Source organism: Martes martes (genome assembly GCF_963455335.1).
Source record: "Martes martes genome assembly, chromosome: 17".
NCBI lineage: Eukaryota > Metazoa > Chordata > Mammalia > Carnivora > Mustelidae > Martes > Martes martes.
Window position 1 is genome coordinate 51271232 of NC_137905.1, and position 22812 is coordinate 51294043.

At 49.0% G+C, this 22812-nt stretch overlaps 1 protein-coding gene across 1 annotated transcript; it reads left to right on the forward strand.

The window, feature by feature from the left end:
* Positions 1-1433: 1433 nt before the first annotated feature.
* On the forward strand, positions 1434-8675 carry DHDH (dihydrodiol dehydrogenase). The gene is made up of 7 exons (XM_080829614.1): positions 1434-1574; positions 1955-2066; positions 3244-3407; positions 5336-5588; positions 7244-7368; positions 8131-8284; positions 8529-8675. Exons 1-7 carry the CDS (start codon positions 1485-1487, stop codon positions 8624-8626), a joined length of 996 nt encoding a protein of 331 aa, XP_080685740.1. The 5' UTR covers positions 1434-1484; the 3' UTR covers positions 8627-8675.
* The last annotated feature ends 14137 nt before the right edge of the window (positions 8676-22812 follow it).

The following is a 22812-nucleotide window of genomic DNA, read 5'->3' on the forward strand; positions in this document are numbered from 1 at the left end:
CCCTCCTTTTCTCCTTTACCGGATATTGCGAAATGATTCCTCTGGGTACACGGACTCGCTGCCAACAATTTTAAGTCGTAACATTTCATCCTGAAACTGTTTAAGAACTTACAAAAATAGTACAGAGAGCTCCCCCTTGTACCCTACAGGTAGCTTCCCCCCACCGTGCAACCCACCCTGTGATGATATCTTAGGTAAATACAGTGCATTGTCAAAGCCAGGAACTGACATTGCTACATTATTTAATCAACTGGTCTATTTGTTTTCTTTTTTAAGATTTTGTTTACTTGAGAGAGAGCACAAGCTAGGGGGCAGGTAGAGGGAGAGGGAGAAGTAGACTCCCTCGCTGAGCAGGGAGCCCGATGCCGGACCACAACCTGAGCCATAAGCAGTCACTTAACCAACTGAGCCATACAGGAGCCACACAGGAGCCCCTGAAACTCAGACCTTAACTGAATGTCTACAAGGAAAGAGAAGTGCACAGATTTGCTGTGGGTGAAGTTGGCCAGCCCTTTGCCAATTGACTTAGAGAATAATCATTTGATATATTTTACATTATAGACTCTGGAGCTCAGTTAATCCTCTTCAACAGGTAGATGCCATTGTAACTTCGGTTTTCGAACGGGAAGGTGAAGCTCTGACAGGGAAACCCTTTGCGCAAAGCAGTACAGCCAGGCAGTGGCAAGGAGGGGCTGGGACCCGTCAACCTGGCACCTGGGCTCTTAAGAAGCGAACAGACTGGCTTCTAAGACTTAACGGTCTTTGGAAACAGCCAATTTGCACGTCTTCACATCCCGGCTGCGAGACTTCCAAAAAACGACCATGGCTTTCTGGGATTGTTTCTCCCTCTGTAAACAGCGAGCGACAGAACCCAGTTCGCAGATCTGGGGTGAGAAATTGGAAAGGAGGAAAGTAAAGCACGGAGCTGGGGGTCTGGCCACGACAGGCGTTCTAGAAATATTAGTAATGTTTATATTTGCTATTACCATCTTGTCCCCCCACCCCCACCCCCAGGCAATTCCTAAGGGTGCCCGGCTTTTGGAGCGAAAGAGTTAGGGGAAGGAGGAAGGGCGCCAGCTCCGAAGGTGACGAGGGAGGAAGCCTCCCCACCCACTCCTGCAGGGCCTGGCTGGCTGGCGTGTGGGTAGAGCGTGCAACTCGTGTTGTCGGTGGGGACTTCAACCCCAATATTGCCCGTAGAGATGGAAAAGGAAAAAAAAAGTCGCGTGGTTAGAAGTCTCCACCGGCGGCTCCTGGAGAATCTCTGGTCCCACCCCCTCATAAAGCAGAGCCAATGGTGCGCTGCTAGATTTAAATAACCTTCTCCTTTGCGTCGGGACTGGAGGGGTGCGCAGGCCTAGTGGCCAATGAGAAGTGGCGTAGCTGCAAGAGGCGGAGGGATGACCACGCCCCTGGATGGGCGGGGCACAAGGTTTTTAATTTCTAGGCGCAGGTGGCAAGACCTTGGGACCCCAGGTTTGGCGATGGCGGTGCGCTGGGGCATCGTGTCAGTCGGTTTTATCTCCAGCGACTTCACGACCGTGCTGCGAACGCTGCCTCGCTCCGAGCACCAGGTCCACCCTCTCTCTGGAATCCTCTGGAAGAGCAGGCCTGGGAACCGGGACTCCTGGGTCTGAGGGAGGAGGGAGCCAGGGTACCCTACTCCTTTCTCCATACTTCTGTCCCGTGAACTCGACTTTCGTCAAGTTCGGGAGGGGTTTGTTCTGAACTACTGCGAAGAAAACAGATTTAGGTATTAGGGGATTTAATCATCGCTTGAGCCAGATCTCTCTTTTCCAGGACCCGTGTCCAGCCCCCGTCACGTCCTCCCCCGGGACCCCTTCTCTTCGTGTCCTGGGGGACGTAATTTTTCTTAGCCCGGGCCCTTCTCCATCAACCTAACCTCCCATCCACCTGCCGCCGCCTCCCAACTCTGACCCTAGCGTCCCTCCAGGTGGTGGCGGTAGCAGCCCGAGACCTGAGCCGGGCGAAGGAGTTCGCGAGGAAACATGACATCCCCAAGGCCTATGGGTCCTATGAGGAGCTGGCCAAAGACCCGAATGTGGGTGAGTGACACATGCAGCCGAAGCCACCAGGGCGCTGGCTCTAGGCTGCCCCGTAGGATAAACAAGGCTCCGCGGCATGGCCCAAACCCTGTGTGCTTCTGGAAGGGTCTGGGGCTGGGGGCACAGAACTGTAGGAACGGGTTGGGTCTGCGATTAACAGTCTAGCAAGAAATTGCGTTTGGTAACAAGGTGTCCGTGGTTTGGAAGGGGCCTGAATTTGTGAGCCTCTTCAGACTTTTTTTTTTTTTAAGATTTTTATTTATTTATTTTATTCATTCACTCGTTCATTCATTCATTTGAGAGAGAAAGAGTGTGGCAGAGCTCAAGCAGGGTGAGCTGCAGAGGGAAAGGGAGAAGCAGGCTCCCCACTGAGCCGGGAGCCCCATACTGGCTGGATCCCAGGACCCAAGGATCATGACCTGAGCCGAAGGCAGACGCTTAGCCAATTGGGCCACCCAGGCACCCCAGGCACCCCTGGCACCCCTGTTCGGGCTTTTTTTTTTTTTTTAAAAGATTTTATTTACTTATTTATTTATTAAAAGATTTTATTTATTCATTTGACAGACAGAGATCACAAGGAGGCAGGGAGGCAGGCACAGAGAAGGGGGTGGGGAGCAGGCTCCCTGCCGAGCAGAGAGCCCGATGCGGGGCTCCATCCCAGGACCCTGGGATCATGACCCGAGCGGAAGGCAGAGGCTTTAACCCACTGAGCCACCCAGGCACCCCTGTTCGGGCTTTAAGTAAGCTGTGTGGCCTGGGCTCCTATGTTCTGGAGTGACCTGGATGGAGGGGCAGGACTTTAGAGCTGGACAACAACCTGACTGGAGTTTGGCTGCCGGAACTGGCTTTTTCCCCTTCTGCTTGCCCTTCTCAGTTTCCTCATTTGTAAAACGGGCGAAATAACAGTATCTGCCTCTTGGTGGTGTCGTGACAAATGACTTCATGATCATTTTGGAAGGTTGGAAATAATCTGAAGAAAATGAGTTATAGGAGAGAATGGTTAGCTCCTTCCGAATGGGACACGAGGCTTGACCCCTAGGGTGGGACTGACCATCCTTGGTTGGTGGGACCCCAGTTCCTAGCTTGCTGGGGGCGGGGCCTCGACGTTGGGGGCAGGTCCAGGAGGTCTGGGGTGGGCGGGGCTCCTAATGTCTCTCCCTCCTTCCTTCCAACCCAGAGGTGGCCTACATTGGCACCCAGCACGTCCAGCACAAGGCCGCAGTGTTGCTATGCCTGGCAGCGGGCAAGGCTGTCCTGTGCGAGAAGCCCATGGGCACGAGCTCTGCCGAAGTTCGCGAAATGGTTGCCGAAGCCCGATCCCGAGGCCTCTTTCTCATGGAGGTGAGGGTGAAGGGGACCTTCCAACCTCCAACAGAGCGCTTCTTGCCATTACTAAACATGGCTGCCAGTGGACTTTTTTGGAGGAACACAACGGAAGGGTTTGTCGAGAACAAAGACGGCCGCAAAGGGCACTGGGGTTGGTGTGTTTTCCAGAATGTAGTTGAGCTGGGCCATGAACTCTACTGGCAACATCTGTCAGGAGTGAGAGCCCTTGCTTAGCAAACATCAGCACCCTGAGCGGTATTTTGTCAGCTTTTTAGAGAAAAAGTGGCACAGAACAGCAATAGGCTGAGTTTGGGTGGATTTCCAAGGATATTGATCAGAAGGACCAGGGCACCTCTACCTTACCAACTCTCAAGGTCAACCTGTCTTTGCTTTTGCCCTTATCAGACATGGCTACCTCTATGGGACCTTTGACATTTGCAGAGTGCCAGTAATTAAAATGGTTGCCCAATGGCACTAGATAGCACCAACAGTTAAGATGGCTACCACATGACCTTTAGGAGCTATTTTCACATTAAGGAATATCCTGGTTCTTAAATGCTACCTTGCCATAGGTTCTGCCAGTAGTAGCAAGAGCTACCTCTTACTTCCCCATGTCCTAGCTAGCTGTCCTGTGCCCAGTACTGCTCCTAGTCTGCAAAGTTCTCTATGCACAAGGAGGAGATAGTCCAGATATACTCTGGTTCCTTGGTGCTTCTGGTTCTCACTGTGCCTCGGCAGTGCCAAAGTGCTGAATTTATTGCTTCCTTGTTTTTATTGGCTCCAGTTGTGTTCCAGATCCAACCCTAGGAACTGTGCATTCGTAATGGGTTAAGACACAGACTCAGTTTTCAATGAGCTCAAGGTCAGCTATGGTCACAGAAATGGGCTATCGCGATGTCCAGTTGCACAGACTTTTGTAGATACAGTACCAGGCAGTTGACAGAACCCAGAGGCATCAGCCCAGCATGGGGGATAGTGAAGGAAGTTTCCCGTGGGTAGGCACTGACCTAAGCCATAAAGGAAAAGTACAGTGCCCAGGTAAACCGGCCAGAGAGGGAAAGCAGAGTTAAGACTTCCAGAAGATAAGAATGGGCAGATTTCACGTCTTTAGTGTGAACTTGACCTTGGACAGGCTTTAGAGTCAGAGGAGACTCTAGATTCCATCTCACCGGTTCCTAGCTCTGCGATCTTCGGTGGGGCAAGAAATTTGAGACAGGGCCAACTCTAGGAGCGGGAAAGCTGCCTCCGGGGCCACGTGGAGGGTGGTCTGGAGTGGGGAGACCCTGTGTATTCGGTTGCCAGGGCTGCGATAACGAAGTACCACCATAGACTGGGTGACTTCAACAACAGAGACTTACTTTCTCCTACTTCTGGAAGCTAGAAGTCCGCAATCGAGGTGCTGGTTTCTCCTAAGTCCTCCCTCCTTGGCTTGGAGATCACACTCTTCTCCCTGTGTCTCAGGTGGTCCTCCCTCAGTGTCAGTGTCCTCATGTCTTCCGGTCAGATGAGGGCCTGCCACAATGACTTCGTTTTAACCTAATTACCTCTTTAAAGACCCCATCTCCACACTGGGAGGTCCTGGGGTTGGGCGGAGGGGAGCCGGTGAGGACCTCACCCTGAGTTTGGTGGCGACACAATTGAGCCCATAACTATTGGGAGACTGGGGGAATGGTCCAGCTACGAAAGGACAAGGCCAGAGTTGGGGACCCTGAGAATGGAGAGGAGAGGAGAGGGGCAGAGAGACTCAGGGACAGGACCCAACCTGGGGACTGATGAGGGCTGTGGAACGGAGAGGGAGGGCTCTTGAGTGGAGAGTGGGGAGCAGCGGGGACTCTCTCACGCTGGAGCTCCAGAAGGGAGAGGAACTGGTTGGTTAACTCGTGGGTCCTGACGTCTTTCCTTCCTTCTCCATTGTCCTGCTTTCTCCCCTCTGTGGTGTGCAGGCCATCTGGACACGCTTCTTTCCTGCCATAGAAGCTCTGAGGTCGGCCGTGTCTCAGGGAGCTCTGGGGGATCTCCGGGTGGCTCGGGCAGAATTTGGGAAGGACCTCACCTGCGTACCCCGGGTCATAGACAAGGCCCAGGCTGGCGGTGCCCTGTTGGACATTGGTATCTACTGTGTCCAGTTCATCTCCATGGTCTTTGGTGGGCAGAAGCCGGAGAAGATTTCAGCCGTGGGCAGGCTCTATGAAACAGGTACGGTCTATCCTGGACTGTATGAGCACGATAAGGTGATCCTCCCTCACTGGGAGCACTGAACTAGGGATGAGTCTCCTAGCCCCTAAGAATCAGGTTAGACAGCTGTAGGAACTTCCTACCCAAAGTCAAAGAAGATCAGAGTGGAGAGTGTGGGCAGGCTCTGTCCTGGGATTTGCTGTGTGGTTTTAGCCAAAGCACTTAACGTCTCTGAATCCTAGTTACTGGTAAAATGTCAATAATAAGGTGGTCAGAAGGGAACCGGGCTGGCTCAGTCAGTAGAGCATGTGGGCTCTTGATCTCGAGGTTGAAAGTTCGAGCCCCACGTTGGGAGTAAAGAGAGACAAAGAAAGAAAGGGGAACTGAGGTTGTCATAAAGTTAATGAAGTCAGTCTCTCCTTTTTTTTCCATCTGGCTAGTGTGGCCTCATTCACACGGTGGGCTCAGTTTCAAGTCCAGTAAAAAGCAGGCCCCAGTATGCAAGCTTTTTTCTTTTAAGATTTTATTCATTCATTTGACAGAGAGATCACAAGCAAGCAGAGCAGGAGGGAGAGGGAGAAGCAGGCTTCCCGCTGAGCAGGGAGCCCAGTGAGGGACCTGATATCAGGACCCTGGGATCATGACCTGAGCCGAAGGCAGATGCCAATGACTGAGCCACCCAGGTGCCCCCCCTCCTTTATTTTTCAGCATACATTGATTTTGGTAACCGCTTTACTGAGATATAATTCACATACCATACAGTTTATTCATTCAAAGTGTATAATTCGATGGCCTGGAATTATTCTCCGATCTCCCATAGCCTTGAGCCCTTCACAGCCACACTTATCTCTTTGCTGGCTCTGGGGATTTGCCAGACATGAGACACTTCACGCAAGTGGCATTCGACAATACGCAGCCTTTCGGGTCTGCTTCTTTCACTTAGCATATGTGTTTTTTTGTGGTTGTGGTTGTTTTTAAAATTTTTTAAATATTTATTTATTTTGGGGGGGAGGGAGAGAGCATGTGTTGTGGGGGGAGGGGCAGAGGGAAAGGAAGAGGGAGAGAAGCCGGAGCCTCACTTCGGGCTCGATTTCAGGACCCTGGGATCGCGACCTGAGCTGAAACCAAGAGTCCAACACACAACCGGCTGAGCCAGGTGCCCAGCACGTGTTTTTAGTGCCTCATTCTTTTTTCACTGCTCTGTTAGAGACGAGGTCTCCTTTTTTTTTTTTTTTAAGATTTTATTTATTTATTTGTCAGAGAGAGAGCGAGAGCACAAGCAGGCAGAGTGGCAGGGAGAGGCAGAGAGAGCAGCAGGCTCCCCGTCGAGCAAGGAGCGGGATGCGGGACTCGATCCCAGGATCCTGGGATCGTGACCCGAGCTGAAGGGAGAGGCCCAACCCACTGAACCACTCAGGTGCCCCCCCTTTTTTTTAAAGATTTTATTTATTTGATAGAGAAACACAGCGAGAAAGAGAACATAAGCAGGGGGAGTGGGAGAGGAAGAAGCAGACTTCCCGCCAAGCAGGGAGCCCGATGCGGGGCTCCATCCCAGGACCCCGGGATCATAACCTGAGCCAAAAGACAGACACCCGATGACTGAGCCACCTAGGTGCCCCAGTGTTCCATAGGCGGGATTTGAGACCAGGCCTTCTCCTGTCCTGTGCCTTCCCCAGGTGTGGACGACACGGTCACCGTGCTCCTCCAGTACCCAGGAGAGCTCCACGCCAGCTTCACCTGCAGCATCTCTGCCCCGCTCTCCAATACGGCCTCAGTGAGCGGCACCAAGGGCATGGCCCAGGTGAGGCGCGACTGGCCGAGCTGGGAACCTTGCCCCTTTGCAACAGGAGTGGGCCAGTTGTGGTTGCCGGAGCCGGCTAGGGGCTGAATCAGCCTTTCCCCCAGCATTGCTAAGGAATCCATCCTCAACCACCAGGCCATGGGATGGGTTTGGACCTCTAGGCTCCTTCCTGAAGGTGAATTTCCTGGTCTGTCAAAAATCCTTGAGCCTAAGGAGAAACCAGTTCTTATCACCCGTGCTTAGAGGGCCGATGTGGCCTGTGGAATTGCTTCCAGGATTGGGGCCAGGCATGACCAAAGACCGGCCTCATTGGGCTTCCTGGGGCTCTGTTGCTAGAAAGAAATCCTGTTCTTAGCAGAAGAATTTGGACCTTGCCTGGGCACATCTCTATCTCCAGTTTGGCCTAGACTTGGGAATATTGTTGGCTTCCCAGGGCTCTGGGGCCAAAAAATCAAGTCTTCTAGTAAATAAGAAGATGCTGGATTATCTAAGTCTCCTCCTTGCAAAGGAGATTCACACACATGTGGAGATAAGCCATCCTCAAGGCCTAAGCATCCTGTTAGAGAAGGGTTTGCCCCTGGGGAGATGAATGGACAGTTTTCTGTTTTGACAGTTCTGTGGCTGAGAAGCAAATCCCTAGCATTGGGGAAGAGAGGGACGAGACTTCTTCTTATCAGCTCCCAGCCACCAGGTGTGAGAGGGAGTCCCCCTGAATATCCTGGGGCTGGAGCCCCCAGTAGCCACCTCTTCTCTCCCCACCAGGTCCTCGAGCCCTGCTGGTGCCCAACAGAGCTGGTGGTGAAGGGAGAGCGTAAGGAGTTCCCACTGCCCCCAACCCCAGGCAAGGAGTTCAATTTTCCAAATGGAGCAGGCATGGTTTATGAGGCCAAGCATGTCCGGGAGTGCTTGCGAAAGGGTAAGGATGTGAAGGTTGGGTGAGAGGGTGGCAGGGTGGAGGGGCAAACCTGGTAGGGAAAGCGAGCTGCTCCCCAACCCTCAGCCTCTCTAAGTAGCTGTCTAGAACTACAATTCCCAGGATCCCCTGGGGCATCCATCTGCCAGCACCATGTATGACTGTGCCCCACAGGATTCAGGGAATGGTAGTTCTTTTGATCTTAAAGGCGTGAGTCACAAGGGTCCCTAACTGTACTCTCCCCCAGGTCTGAAGGAAAGTCCTGTGATGCCCCTGGCGGAAAGTGAACTCCTGGCTGACATCCTTGAAGAACTGAGGAAGGCCATTGGAGTCACCTTCCCCTAAGATAAATGCTGACATGTGCCCTGAATAAAAAAGACGTGGCTCCCACAGAGATCGTGGCAGTGGTGGTTTGGTGGGAGCTGGAGCAAAAGGGTTGCCAGAGGGGTCACTAGCGAATAAATTGGTCGAAGGATGTGGGGAAGGGGAGGAAGGCAGGGTCAGGACCACATTTTTTTTTTTAAGATTTTATTTATTTATTTGAGAGAGAGAGAGAGAGCACAAGCAGGGAGAGCAACAGGCAGAGGGAGAAGCAGGCTCCCCGCTGAGCAGAGAGCCCGATGTGGGACCCAATCCCAGGACCCTGGGATCATGATCTGAGCTGAAGGCGGAAGCTTAACCGACTGAGCCACCCAGGCATCCCGAGACCACATTTTTCACAAGCTCTTGGAGCAGACCCCTGTAGGCAGAGCTTGGTTTGCCTACCATACCCTGTGTGACCTGGGCAAGGACTCGTCTGTGGGTAGGAGGTGTGTCCCTAGGTGCACTTTTCTGCAGCCTCTCCCTGCCCCGTCTCCTCCTCAGTAAAGAAAAGACACAGTACTGACCACCCTCTGGTGAGGGTTAAATGAGATGGTATATGAACAGCCCCTGGGGGCAGGGTAGATTCTCAACAAATGTTAACTGATGGCCCTTCACTTTGAGGTCAAGCTTTTCCCAAACCAGTGTCTAGAAGCTCCAGGCCTCCATCATGGTACAAAAAGTCATTTTAACTGGAGAGAAGGGATTGACCTTCCATTTCTTTCTTTTTATTTTTTTTTAAGATTTTATTTATTTATTAATTTGAGAACGAGAGAGAGAGAGAGAGAGAGACAGAGAACAAGCAGGGGGGAGCAGGAGAGGGAGAGGCAGGCTCCCTGCTCGGCATGGGGCTTGATAGCCCAGGACCCCAGGATCATGACCTGAGCCAAAGACAGACGCTTAACCGACTGAGCCACCCAGGCGCCCCTTGCCTTCAGTTTCAGTGGTCTTATTGGCAAAGCCTGGGTCATAGGCCCCTCTGTGTAGCAGGTTTAGGATGTCCGTCCCACTAAAATTACAAGCAGTTGGTGGGGGGCTATGTGTGGGTGGCTGATCAGCCAATTAGGGCTAACCCTGTGCTCTAAGCAAGGTCTAACTTTCCTATTTTTCTGTAATAGTTTGTGTAAGTTCGGTGATATTACAGTAACAACCCCCAGATCTCAACTTAGCATAACAGGTGTATGTCCCACTGGTGTTATGTATTAGCTGAGGATTCTGGTCTGTATACATCTGGCATCTAGGCTAACAGAGCCACTAGCATCTGGAGTCCCGCCAGTCAGTGTGGCCAAGGAAAGAAAGTTCTGGAGGCTTTGGTACCAAAACTTAAATGCCCTAATACATAAACAACATACATAACCTCTCGTAATTCATTGGCAAAAGCTAGTCACACGACCTTGATGAGCCAGAGGGAGCCCAGGAAGTCCAACTCTACCAGGCTCTAGAAGATGGAGATGGATACATTGGGTCTGCACTAACAATTCCAACTTGGAGCAAATGAGACTAGACATCAATCAAATGAGTTTTCTATTATTTTCTATTCCAAGTCCCCTTATATATTGTTCAGCTATCACTACACTGATTTCAGCCCTCTGCTTGCTTGGTTTCCATCTTTTGTGAGGCAAACATGGCTAATGTCCCCGTAATCATTCACTTAAATGATGGGAAAGTATTCACTGGACATATGGCTGCTGAGCTAAAGACTACATTTCCCAGGATCCCTTGCAACTAGGTCTTGCCACATGGGTAGGTGCTGGCCAATGGGATGTATGCAGCGCCTGAGCTACGTACGGCCTTTTTTTAAGCAAAGAGGATGGTCTCCCTTTCAACCTCTCCCTGATACTGGAGTAGAGATGTGTCGTTGGGCATTGGTGTGTCAGTCTTACACCATGAGACAGAAGCCACGTTTGCAGATGGTGGAGCCACAAGCTAGAAAGCTAGAAGAAAGACAGGACAATGGAAGTGGTGAGGTCCTGAGGGCTGCGGCGAAGGTTGGCGAGCCGGAGACCCAGGGGAACTGATGTTTAGTTCCAGTCTCAAGTCCACAGGCTGCAGTACCAGGTGCACTTCACCTCAGGAGGCCGCAGCTTGAGATGCAAGAAGAGCTGATGTTTCCGCGTGAGCCCGAAGGCAGGAGGAAGCCTGGTGTCCGAGTTCAGAGGCAGTCAGGCAGAAAGAATTCTTTCTTACTCTGAGGAGGGTCGGCCTTTTGGTTCTAGTCAGGCCTTCCCCTGATTGGATGGGCTCACCCACGGGAAGGATCATAGTTGGCTTTACTAAGTCACCAATGTAAATGTTAATGTCACCCAAAATACCCTCACAGAAACACCCAGAAAATATAAGGCCAGATTTCTGGGTACTCTGTGGCCCAGCCAAGCTGACAAAAAAAAGTTAAGCACACACTCCCTGACTTGGAACTTCCCTCCCTATGTTCATATCACATTGGGATGGCATCTTCTTGGACTTCCCATGAGAGGTCAATAAGCTTCATTGATGTTTAAGTCACTGTCACTTTAGCCTTTCCTAAAGCGGTTGAATTAGTGGGCTGCCTTGCATTTTCCAGAGATCTCTCCTGTCCCACTCACTTCCCCTCTCATTGGAGTTCCTCTCGTTCCTCTTCCCTTGAAACTGAGTGTGCTCATGACTCAGCCATAGTCACTGCAACATGGCAGGAGATCAACCCCCATGACTTGTGCGGTTGTCAGGAAAGGCGACGCAATGTCTTCCTTGCGAGCCGAGATACTCTTGAAACCTTCAGCCATGATGCCCAAAGCCCAGCCATCCTGAAGCCACCAAGCCACAGCAAAGCCCGAACTAACCCACACAGAAACCATGCAGAAAGCCTGGAGACTCCATAAGGAGGGAAATGCTCAGCCAGTGGGCTCCGACCGCCACGGACTCTACTGTTCCAGGCCCCACTGCTGCCCGGAGCAGTCCCAAGCTGGAACTGCCCAGCTAAGCCTTTCCTGATTCCATCACCCATGGGCCTATGCAAGATAATAAGATGATTCCTGTGGTCTGAAGCTGCGAAGCTCTGGGATGATTTGTTATGCAGCAGTAGCTGACCGGAACACCTGATACCACAGCTTTCAGAACATGAGAGATGGATTCATTTTCAGTACGTCGAAGCAAAACAGAACCCCCAAATCCTACCTAGTATTCCCCACCCTGCAAAATTTCCTAGGTCAGCCACCAGGTCCCACTGCTCCTGAATAACTTTGCACCCACAACATAAAGGGCTCCTCATCTCCCGGTGCTGGTTTCTATGGTGGCTTTCAGTGACCTCTACTTCCTGGTCTTCGTGTCCTTGTGTCTCCCCTTTCCTGTGGGTGTGCTGGATCTAGTGATCTGCTAAAGGCCAGGGGGAGGTTGGGATGTCCCTTCTGAGACTAAGTGATAATAGATGGACTTCAGCCCTCCTTACACTCCTGTTTGCTCACTGTGATGCCGGGTTGTGAGCTTCCCTATGAAGAGGTCCCATGACAAGGAACTAAGGATAGCCTGTGGCCAGCAGCCAGCAAGGAACGGAGGCCCTCAGTCCAACCTATCTCCAGGAACTGAGTCTTCCCAATAACCACGGAAGCATGGTTGGAAATGGGGGCGCCTGGGTGGCTTAATTGGTTGGGCATCTGCCTTTGGCTCGGATCATGATCCTGAGACTCTGGAATTGAGCCCCACATTAGGCTCCCTGCTCAGAGGGGAGTCTGCTTCTGCTTCTCCTCCCACTCTCCTTGCTCATGTTCTCTCTCTCTCTCTCTCTCTCAAATAAGTCCATACAATCTTTAAAAAAAACAAAACAAAACATGGTTGGAAATGGGTCCTTCCCCAGCTGAAACTTTGGATGAGACCAGAACCCCAGCGGACCCCTTTTTGATAGCCTTGGGAGAGAATGTGAAGCAGGGGCCCCAGGGAAGCCACACCCAGATTCCACCTATCACTTACGTCTTGTAATATAAGTCTATAACTTTATAATATCTGTACATTGTATTTTTCTTTGTTAGAAGAGCCTTAAAATACCAGTTTCTCTCCTCTTTGGATGTACTGTAAGTAGCAGATTCTATTAGCTTCATTGTCCTTTTTTTGTTTTATTAATTTATTTGAGAGAGAGCAGGGGTGGGAGAGGCAGAAGGAGAGGGAGAAACAGACACCCCACTGAGCAGGGAGCCCCCACCCAGGGCTCGATCCCAGGACCCCAGAATAATGACCCAAGCCAAAGGCAGATGCTTAAACGACTGAACCACCCAGGCGCCCCAGCTTCATTGTCTTGTCATAACGTGTAAGAGAGGGGCACCTGGGTGGCTCGGTCAGTTAAGCAGCTGACGCTTAGTTTCAGCTCAGGTCATGATATCAGGGTTCTGGGATGGAGCCCTGTGTTGGATTCCCTGCTCAGTGGGGCATCTGCTTGAAGATTCTCCCTCTCCCTCCCTCTGCCCGTGCTATTTCTCTCTCCCTCTCTCTCTCTCTGAAATAAATAAATAAATATTTTTAAAAACGTGTAAGAGATTTTTCCTTGCCAGGGAGCCATGGGAGGGCTACGAGCAGGGGAAGGCCATGGTCAGCTCTGGGTTTATAGTAAGACCCTTCTAAGTCCATGTGGGGGATGGACTAGAGGGGAGGGACTGGAGGCTGGGAGGACGTGGAAGCAGCTGGGACCTATGAATGGGGCTGAGTAAGGAAGTTCTTGTCCAAATGACACAGCTGTCAAGCCGGACACCTGAGAGCACCCACGAGAACTCCTGTGCCACTCTAGGAATTTGAGCTCCTTCTCTGGGCCTCAGTTTCCTCATCTGTAAATAGGCCTTTGTTGTCCGAGATATCTTAGTCATCTATCGCTGTGAAATGAATCGCTCCCAAACGTTCAGGCTTAAAACAGCAATAAATATTATCTCACACAATTCCTGGAGGTTGGAAATCCACACGCGGCTTAGCGGGGTGCTTCGGGTTCAGGGTCTCTCGTGAGGTCGCATTCAGGACACGGGTAAGGGGAGAGAAGGGAACAGAACAGTCGCTGAGCGCAAAGCAGAAGGCAACACCCTGTAACCATCCCCCCCACCCCCCCACCCCTCCACTCCCCTCCCCATGGGACACGTGTGACACTCTTCCAGGAATCTCTCAACTATCTTAATGTTAACGCCTTGTTAGAGGGAAAAACAACCTGAACTTGATGGTGGTAAGGCCTCAGGTATCTCGTAGGTCCTCTTTAGCATATGAAAGTTCTTTCGAAAACTCCTTTTTCCTACTTCCCCCTCCCAACTTGTAGGTTTATAACGGGCCACTCCTCGTGACTCTAGTGAAGCACTTTCTACCCAGGGGTCTTCTCTCCTTGCTGGTGACCTTTTTGCACCAAAGATGTCTCAAGAACTCTTTCTGGGCCATCGGCTTTGAACCCTAACCCTAAGGTCTTTCTGACAACATCTGGCGACCATGAAGGGACTTTGAGCCTTTTTTTCATCTGGACTCTGAGCTTCAGTGCAAACTTGGTGAGTACGTTCTCTCCTCTTCCTTCAGTCTCATTTCAGGGGCCTTTCAAGGAGTCCGGTCTTATTGGAACATTTCCCTGCCAGCTGCTCAGGTCGCTGTCCTCTAGCCTGTGGCTTCTGTATGGGGAGGAGAAAGTCTGCCTTTTGGCTGGAAGTTAGTACCCTGGCCGGGATGGTAATAAGACCCAGAAACTTGATGCCCTCTCTTCATTCCTGTCCTTAATACAAAGTCGTCTGTCTTGGGCATGGGACAGCCACCTGAGTCATCAGGACAGCTGCCAGTGTTAAGACTCCAATGTGAGGTTTCCTCCTGACTGATCTAATGCGATCCCCTCCATGTCCCTGGTCCAGCGGCTTCTGGTCGAGTGACGGCCACTGGAATCCTGCCAAAACCAGTACCCGATGGAATTAAAACCCAACCAGGGACCATTTCCTAGGGAAGTTGGCCGAAAGGACAGCGTATGTTGGAATTTCGCTTAGACCATGGTGGATTTCCGTCTTCACTGTTTTCCACCAATGTTCTCTACCAACTACTTAAAACTACTAAATTGGGTCATTTCCCCTTGTAAAACTTTTCTAGTATTTTCTGGTATTTTCCATGGGTTAAAATGGCAGGGCAGTACACAGCCTTCAGGGACATAGATAGCACGGCATGGGTGTTTGGGTCCCTTCATCAGGCATCCATCGGGAGCCTGGGACACCGGCATCCCTCCTATGGGCCTTTTTGGGACGGAATGCGTTCATGGGAAGGCCAGATTGCGATTGATAGTGATGTCTTGATGGACGCCTCAGGTCGCTTTGACACACGGGAACTTCTGACATAACTTTGCAGGGGACACTATCTGGGGGGGGAGGGGGACTATGATAATGGACATTCTTTACTTTTCTGGAAGCGTGGTCTCTGTAGGCTTCTCCTTTGGTTCCCAAGAACTTTCCCTTGGGGTGTCTTGAACCCACTGGAAACAATTCGGGTTGCAAAACTGAGGAAAGGACGGAGCTCCTGTAACACCGCCTAGCCTCCGTGGGATCTCTCAGAGAGATCTCTTTTGTAGGAAATAGGGCAGAAAGGGTTGGCTAGTAAACTCCCTCCTGACATAATCGGGTGATAATTATCTAAATAAACCTCCTCCAAATAAACCCAGGCTGCTGGAGCGAGAGTGGGAGAGGGAGGAGCAGACTCCCCACTGAGCAAGAAGCCTGATGTGGGGCTCAACGTGGGGCTCGATCCCTGGACCCCGGAGTCATGACCCGAGCCGAAGGCAGACGCTTAACCACTGAGCCCCCCCGGGCGTCCCCAGGTTGCTGGAGGGAAATGCAGACCCTCCCTAGCAAAGGGGACCCTGACTCTCCTCCTCCCTGTTCCTCCTAACAGATGTGGGAGCTTCTCCCTCACTCATTTCCCGGCTTCATGGCGATACCTGGAGCCGGCTGTGTTTAGTCTCCCTCGGGGACGGGGACTTCAAGGAATATTCCCAGGCAGCTGCTGAAACTCCCTTCGTTTTGGGAAAGTCCCTGTGCTCTCCGGCCGGACACGGACTGCCTGTTCCCCTCTTGTTGGCAGGGAAACACGGCGTCTGCTTCTCTGTTGGAGCTGAGGAGCTCTAGGGTGGGGAACACTTTCTCTCTGCCTTCTGCCAGCACTTTGCCTCTTCTCCCCCCCCCCCTTTCTGTACCACCTTGGGTGCGGCCTGTAAACCTGGCTTCTAGACCATCCTCGATGGCCCCTTAAGTTGGTTGTTTAAGATAGACATGTCTCGGGGCACCTGGGTGGCTCAGTGGGTTAAGCCTCTGCCTTCAGCTCAGGTCATGATCCCAGGGTCCTGGGATCGAGCCGTGCAAGGGGCTCTCTGCTCAGCGGGGAGCCTATCCCCTCCCCCACCCACGTCTGCCTCTCTGCCTGCTTGTGATTTCTGTCAAATACGTACATAAAATCTTAAAAAACAAAAACAAAAACAAGACAATGTCTCAAGTTACCAGCAGTAAACGTGAAACTCTTACTCTATCAAGGTTTACTGAAGGTCAAAGAAACTCGTGTTATCTCTGTTGCCAGTTGTTAGTAAAAAGATGACTTGAAATGATGGTGAATTGTCTGTCTCATCGTAGTTTTCACGGGTAATTACTACAATATCTTTCAAAGGCTTTGGTATCCTGAAACTTGAAAGTTTTGCTTGGATAATAAATGGGATGAAATTCTTGGGACATCTGAGTCTTTTCCAAATCGGATAAAGTGCTAAATCATTGATACCTGGACATAGGTTTTGTGCTTTTGACTTCTTACGGCAAAGAAACTAAGGATGTTTGAATCTGTTGGTAAACACGTTTTGTGCTTAATTTTGCCATCCAAAGAACTCTGTTTCAACAGGTCACAGCTGGTTACTACTTGATCATCATTGGGGACTACCGTGTTTGTAAGAGTGCAAAATTCTGCTAAGTGTGATTAAGACTGATGGAAATAAGGGAAACAACTCTAGAAAAGTAGAAGATGTGTAAGAAAGATACAAGGAATGGGAATGCATTTTTGTTGATGGTAAAAGAAGGTGCTTTTGTCCTAAAAGACGGGTTGTTTGGAAAGAGATGACTTGGGACAAAATCTGATTGCAAAGGAAAGTTGTAGGACATTTAGGAAGGGAACACTTCAGAATAGAATTCTAGGTTTGGTCAGGACAGAGAGACTAAGATTGAAATGAATGGATTTTAAAAGTACACTGGTATAACACTGAAAAGTCTGCTTTCTCTGGATTCAAACAGTTTTTCTCCAATTGTTGGTCTGCTCTTGATTAAGAAAATGTAAATAGTTGTTTCCTTTTTGCCCGCCCAGAAAAACACAGTTTCTATGTTCGCCTTTATCAGATCTTTAACATCCTGAATCCCGTTTAGGCATGTGCTTTAAAAGTTTTTGAGGTTTTTGTTTAAAGATTTTATTTATTTCAGGCAGAGAGAAAGAGCGCGAGGGTGAGGGAGAGGGGCAGAGAGATAGGCTCTCCACCAGGCAGGGCCGATCCCCACGCCCCAAGCCGAGGCAGACACTCAACCGACTGAGCCTCCCTGGTGCCCCACAAAGTTTCTAAGGTTTTAGCAAACTTCCCCAAGATTTAAATCATGAACAAAGTCTTGTTGACTGATGAGGCTTACTTGTGTGGTATGTTACCTTCTGGTTCTGGTTATTGAAGTGTTAAGCGTCAGAATAACTTGAGTTTCCTTGTCAGTTGTATCATAGTGAACTCTCGTATCAGAATCATTAACACTGTCCATTTTTGGTTTGTTGTTGTTTTGTTTTGTTTTGCTTTGTTTTTGTTTTTGTGTCATTTGTAATTGTTCTTACTATCTTGCAAAATGAGTTTCATCTTCAAGGAGGGTCATACAAAAGACTTTCAGGACAATACAGGCATTCAGTATCTTTAAGATCAGAACTGAAATGAGTAAGAATTTCCAGAACTAACTAAAAGCTGCATTCAAACTGAACAAGAATCAGTAACATGGGCCTAAATGAACTAAAAAGATTATTATAATTCTGTGGTTCTTGTCCGAAGCATTGCTGGTTTTCTAATGTTCACTCTTCCAGATTAAGAATTCTTTTTCTTAAGATAGCTGTGACTCTTAAAAACGTGATAAAGTATTCATTTGTGAACAGATCTCTACCTGTACCCTCCAAGATTCAAAAGGTCTCAGTAAGTATTCATTCTTCATGGCAGTCATAGGCATTTGCATACATTCCGTAAGAATCTGTTCTCCTTGTAAGAGGACGCTATTGGAAACACTGGTTATTTTACCAAGACTTTGGCTGGAATGTCGTATTTGAGAAGGACATCCATAGACTCCGATAGGACCAGACAGCTTCAAGGAACTAAGGTTGACTTTGTGAAAGGTGGAGCCGTAAAGCCCCTTGGAAACATTGGCCTGGTACCTTGCTTACAGAGTTCCAAGCAGCCCGAATGTCACTTCCTGGCAGATGCAGGACCCTCAGGACACCTTGGGGACCTTGTGAAGAGGAATTCATCCAAATCTACAGATACTGCCAACTTGCCTGGTGGTAAGTGCTTGGGTTGGCTTCTGGGCCTGGAGAGGCTACTAAAAGTTCAACCTAGAGATTCCTTACAAAAAATTCCAGCAGGGGCCCCTGGATGGCTCAGTGGGTTAAGCCTCTGCCTTCTGCTCAGGTCATGATCTCAGGGTCCTAGGATAGAGCCCCGCATCGGGCTCTCTGTTGGCGGAGAGCCTGCTTTCCCCTCTCTCTCTGCCTGCCTCTCTGCCTACTTGTGATCTCTCTCTGTCAAATAAATAAATAAAATATTTTTTAAAAAGTTCCAGCAAAGCAGATGCTAAAAGATCTATATGATCACTCACTGTTCCTGCTGAGTGTATGTAAATAATTAGGCCAAGTTTGTTAAAATTGGACTTGTTTTGCAAAAAAATTAGTCCTTATTTGGCTATCTCTGGAAACGAGGGTTATTTTAGAGAAAAGAATTATGTTTAAATAACCCACTTTGCGGATGTTAAATTCTAGACCTTGACCGTCTTCAAATGTTTGTTGCTTGCCTAAGCTAGACAGCTTGAGGGAAACTTCAGAGAAAAGCACAATAGACAGTCTTCCTGCTTTTTCTTTTGTGGGGATAATAACAGGCCCTCATGGGCACAGGATTACTTAAACAACTGGAAAATGGGATAGATTCCCCAACCTTTGTACAACTCAGCTATCACTTTGACCAATTCCACATGGCTGGGATGACAAAAATCCTTTCCTAAAAGCCAGAGCATGCCCCACTCCATGGGGTTTACTGTGGACTTACTGGAGATAACGGATGACCCCACTTTCTTTATGATCGGATTGCATAATGTACTTGGGAATGCCCTTATCTCTTGGTCAGTCTTCTCCCACTTGCCAGTGATTCCTTGTAATTAGGATATTAACACTTTACCCCAAAGAGGTCGTCTTAATTGTTTCATCCCTCACAGTCATATTTATCCTAGAAGCCACCTCTCTTTTTTTTTTTTTTTTTTTAATTAAGATTTTATTTATTCATTTGACAGAGAGAGAGAGATCACAAGTAGGCAGAGAGAGATCACAAGTAGGCAGAGGCAGGCAGAGAGAGGGGGAAGCAGGCTCCCTGCCGAGCAGAGAGCCCGATGTGGGGCTCGATCCCAGGACCCTGGGATCATGACCTGAGCCGAAGGCAGAGGCTTTAACCCACTGAGCCACCCAGGCGCCCCTAGAAGCCACCTCTCTTGATGTACAGTTGCAAACAAAGGTGTTAGCCAAGTACATACAACAGCCCTCTAGTAAAAAAAGAGCCTCAGAGCTCACTATGGGACAGTCCCTGACTGTAATGACTTCACATCAGGCCCAGAGTGTCTTTGAAACCAAAGGCCACCAAGGGATGATAGAGGCAGACTTATGCTTTACATAGATCCCCCTGAAATAACCCTTGACCTGTCAGACTTTAAACCCAGCTGCCCATGCTTGGACCTGACCATCGTCCTTCTGTAGAGCATAACTGTTAAGACATTATTGATCTTGATGATGCTAGTCAGTCGGGTTTTAAAGATGCCCACATTGAAAAGACAGATGACCATTGGTTTACTGATGTCAGTAGTTTTATGGAAAAGAGACTAAGAAAAGCTGCGTATGTGTGGTGCTCACTTTATGGTTTTTGGGTATGTGTGATGCTTTGCAGTTGCCAAAGCCTTAAAAATTAATATTGATACTGACTCCAAATGTGCTTTCCTAGTTCTACATGTCCATGGAGCAGTTTGAAAGAAAGGGGGATTATTATCAAGCTGTAACTCCCCAGTCAAATAGGGGCTGGAAATTATTAACTCTTCTTAACGCTGTACACACCTACCTAAGGAGATAGCTGTAATTCACTGCAAAGGCCATCAAAGGATACGACCTTAGGAACCAATGGAAAGGAATACAGGGTTTTACACCAGGCCACTGATGTGGGTAAAAAGGCCTTAGAGGTGACAGGAACTTTGCAAAGAAAAACTGTCCCTATATTTGGACTCCCTTCATCCGTACAAAGTAACAGCGGACTGCCTTTTATTATACATTCAAAAGATGGCTCTCCATAACTCAACAGCCCTAGATACCTTGACTGTAGTTACAGACACCCAGAACTACAGGACTGTCTTCTAACAGGACCCAGTGGCTCTGCGGCCCTAACTTGTGTCTATAGCTTTCCCCAAGCTAGACAGGCCACTGTACTCTGGGTTTTGCCTGGATGCACAGACGCATTATTAAAACCATCACCAACCCAGCCAACCTTGCAAATACAAAACAATGGTGGACACGGTTTGTATCACGTGAGTATAACCGCCGAGTAGCCATCTTTGTTCCCTCTTTGAGACCTGAAGATGTTGTTTGGTTCATGGAAGCTACACAGGAAAGGCCCTGAATGATCCCCAAGATAGCATTTGTCTACTAAATGCTGAAATGACACAAATGCGTAAAGCTAGTTTTGCAAAATAGAATGGTACTAGATGTTTCAACTGTTACACAAGGTGAAACTTGGGCTAGCCTAAAAATAGAATGCTGTGGGGACGCCTGGGTGGCTCAGTGGGTTAAAGCCTCTGCCTTCGGCTCAGGTTGTGATGCCGGAGTCCTGGGATCAAGCCGATTCCTCGTCTCTCTCTGCCTGCCTCTCTGCCTACTTGTGATCTCTGCCTGTCAAGTAAATAAAATCTTAAAAAAAAAAAAAAAGAAGGCTGTGTATTCAGTTCAGATTACCACAAAATACTTCCGGGTTTCTCCCTGATGTAAATACTAAAATTGGCACTTTAAATAATCCCTCCCTTTCCTTTAATGATTGATTAAATTCCTGGACTGGAAAGAATTTTTGTCAACTACAAAAGAACTCTCATTTGAGCATCTTTTTTTTATTTTTTAAAGATTTTTATTTATTTGACAGAGATTACAAGTAGGCAGAGAGGCAGGCAGGGGGGTGGGGGGAAGCAGTCCCCCTACTGAGCAGAGATCCTGATGCGGGGCTCAATCCCAGGACCCTGGGACCATGACCCGAGCCGAAGGCAGAGGCTTTAACCCACTGAGCCACCCAGGCGCCCCTTATTTGAGCATCTTTTTCTCTTTGTTTCACTAACCACGTTTTGCCGTTTTCTCCCATGTCTTCCCACTGGGTGTGGACTGCTTTGCTGCCATAACTTCAAGTCAACAGATGAGCCTTTCCACTTGGGAAGATCCCTTGAGCAGTTTTCCCTGGACTCAGCTGCCTCTGCCTTTCACAGCTCCCCTATACATTCCCCAGCTGACCAGTATTGACCCATAGGGAGGGACTTCTCTAGGCCCCTGTTCAGCAGGAAGAAATTACAGAAGATGAGACCTTCCACCTTCAACTACCTTAAAGATTGAAGGATCAAAATTTTCGGGGGGGGGGATTTTCAGGGGGGAAATGATAAGGGAATAGAAGGCTGGCTAAAGACAAAGCAGAAGTTTGCACCATGCGATCCCATCCTGCTCCTGGGTGGGCCCTGGGTGACACTCCTCCAGGAATCTCCCAACTGTCTTTCTTCTTTTTTTTAAATTAACATATAATGTGTTATTTGCCCCAGGGGTACAGGTTTGCAAATCATCAGGCTTACGCATTTCACAGCACTCACCAAAGCACATACCCTCCCCAGTGTCCATAACCCCACCACCCTCTCCCTCCCCCCTCCCCCCCAGCAACCTTCAGTTTGTTTTGTGAGATTAAGAGTCTCTTATGGTTTGTCTTTCTCCTGATCCCATCTTTTTTTTTTTTTTAAGTCTCCTGATCCCATCTTGTTTCATTTTTTCCTTCCTTACCCCCACAGCCACGCGCCTGCCTCTCAAATTCCTCCTATCAGAGAGATTATATAATTGTCTTTCTGTGATTGACTTATTTCGCTCAGCACAATACCCTCTAGTTCCATCCACGTTGTTGCAAATGGCAAGATTTCATTTCTTTTGATGGCTGCATAGTATTCCATTGTATATATATACACCACATCCTCTTTATCCATTCATCTGTTGATGGACATCTAGGTTCTTTCCATAGTTTGGCTATTGTGGACACTGCTGCTATGAACATTCGGGTGCACGTGTCCCTTCGGATCACTGTATTTGTATCTTTAGGGTAAATACTGAGTAATGTGATTGCTGGGTTGTAGGGTAGCTCTATTTTCAGCTTTTTGAGGAAACTCCATGCTGTTTTCCAGAGTGGCTGCACCAGCTTGCATTCCCACCAGTAGTGTAGGAGGGCTCCCCTTTCTCCACATCCTCCCCAACATCTTAATTTTAACCATTCTGACTGCTGTGAGGTGGTCTCTCACTGTGATGTTAATTTGTATTTCCCAGATGCGGAGAGATGGAGGACTCTCCCAACTATCTTAACGTTAATGCCTTGCTAGAGTGAAACACAACCTCAACTTGACAATGTCAAGGCCTCTGGTATCTTGGTATCTTGTAGGTCCTCTTTAGCATATGAAAGTTCTTTTGAAACCTCCCTTTTTCCTTACCGTCCCCTCCCAACTTGTAGGCCACTCCTCCTGACTCTCGTGCAGCTCTTCTGTCCACTGGGTCCTGTCCCTGTGCTTTTATTTATTTATTTTTAAAAAGATTTTGTTTATTTATTTATTTATTTGACAGAGATCACAAGTAGGCAGAGAGGCAGGCACAGAGAGAGGAGGAAGCAGGCTCCCTGCTGAGCAGAGAGCCCAATGCAG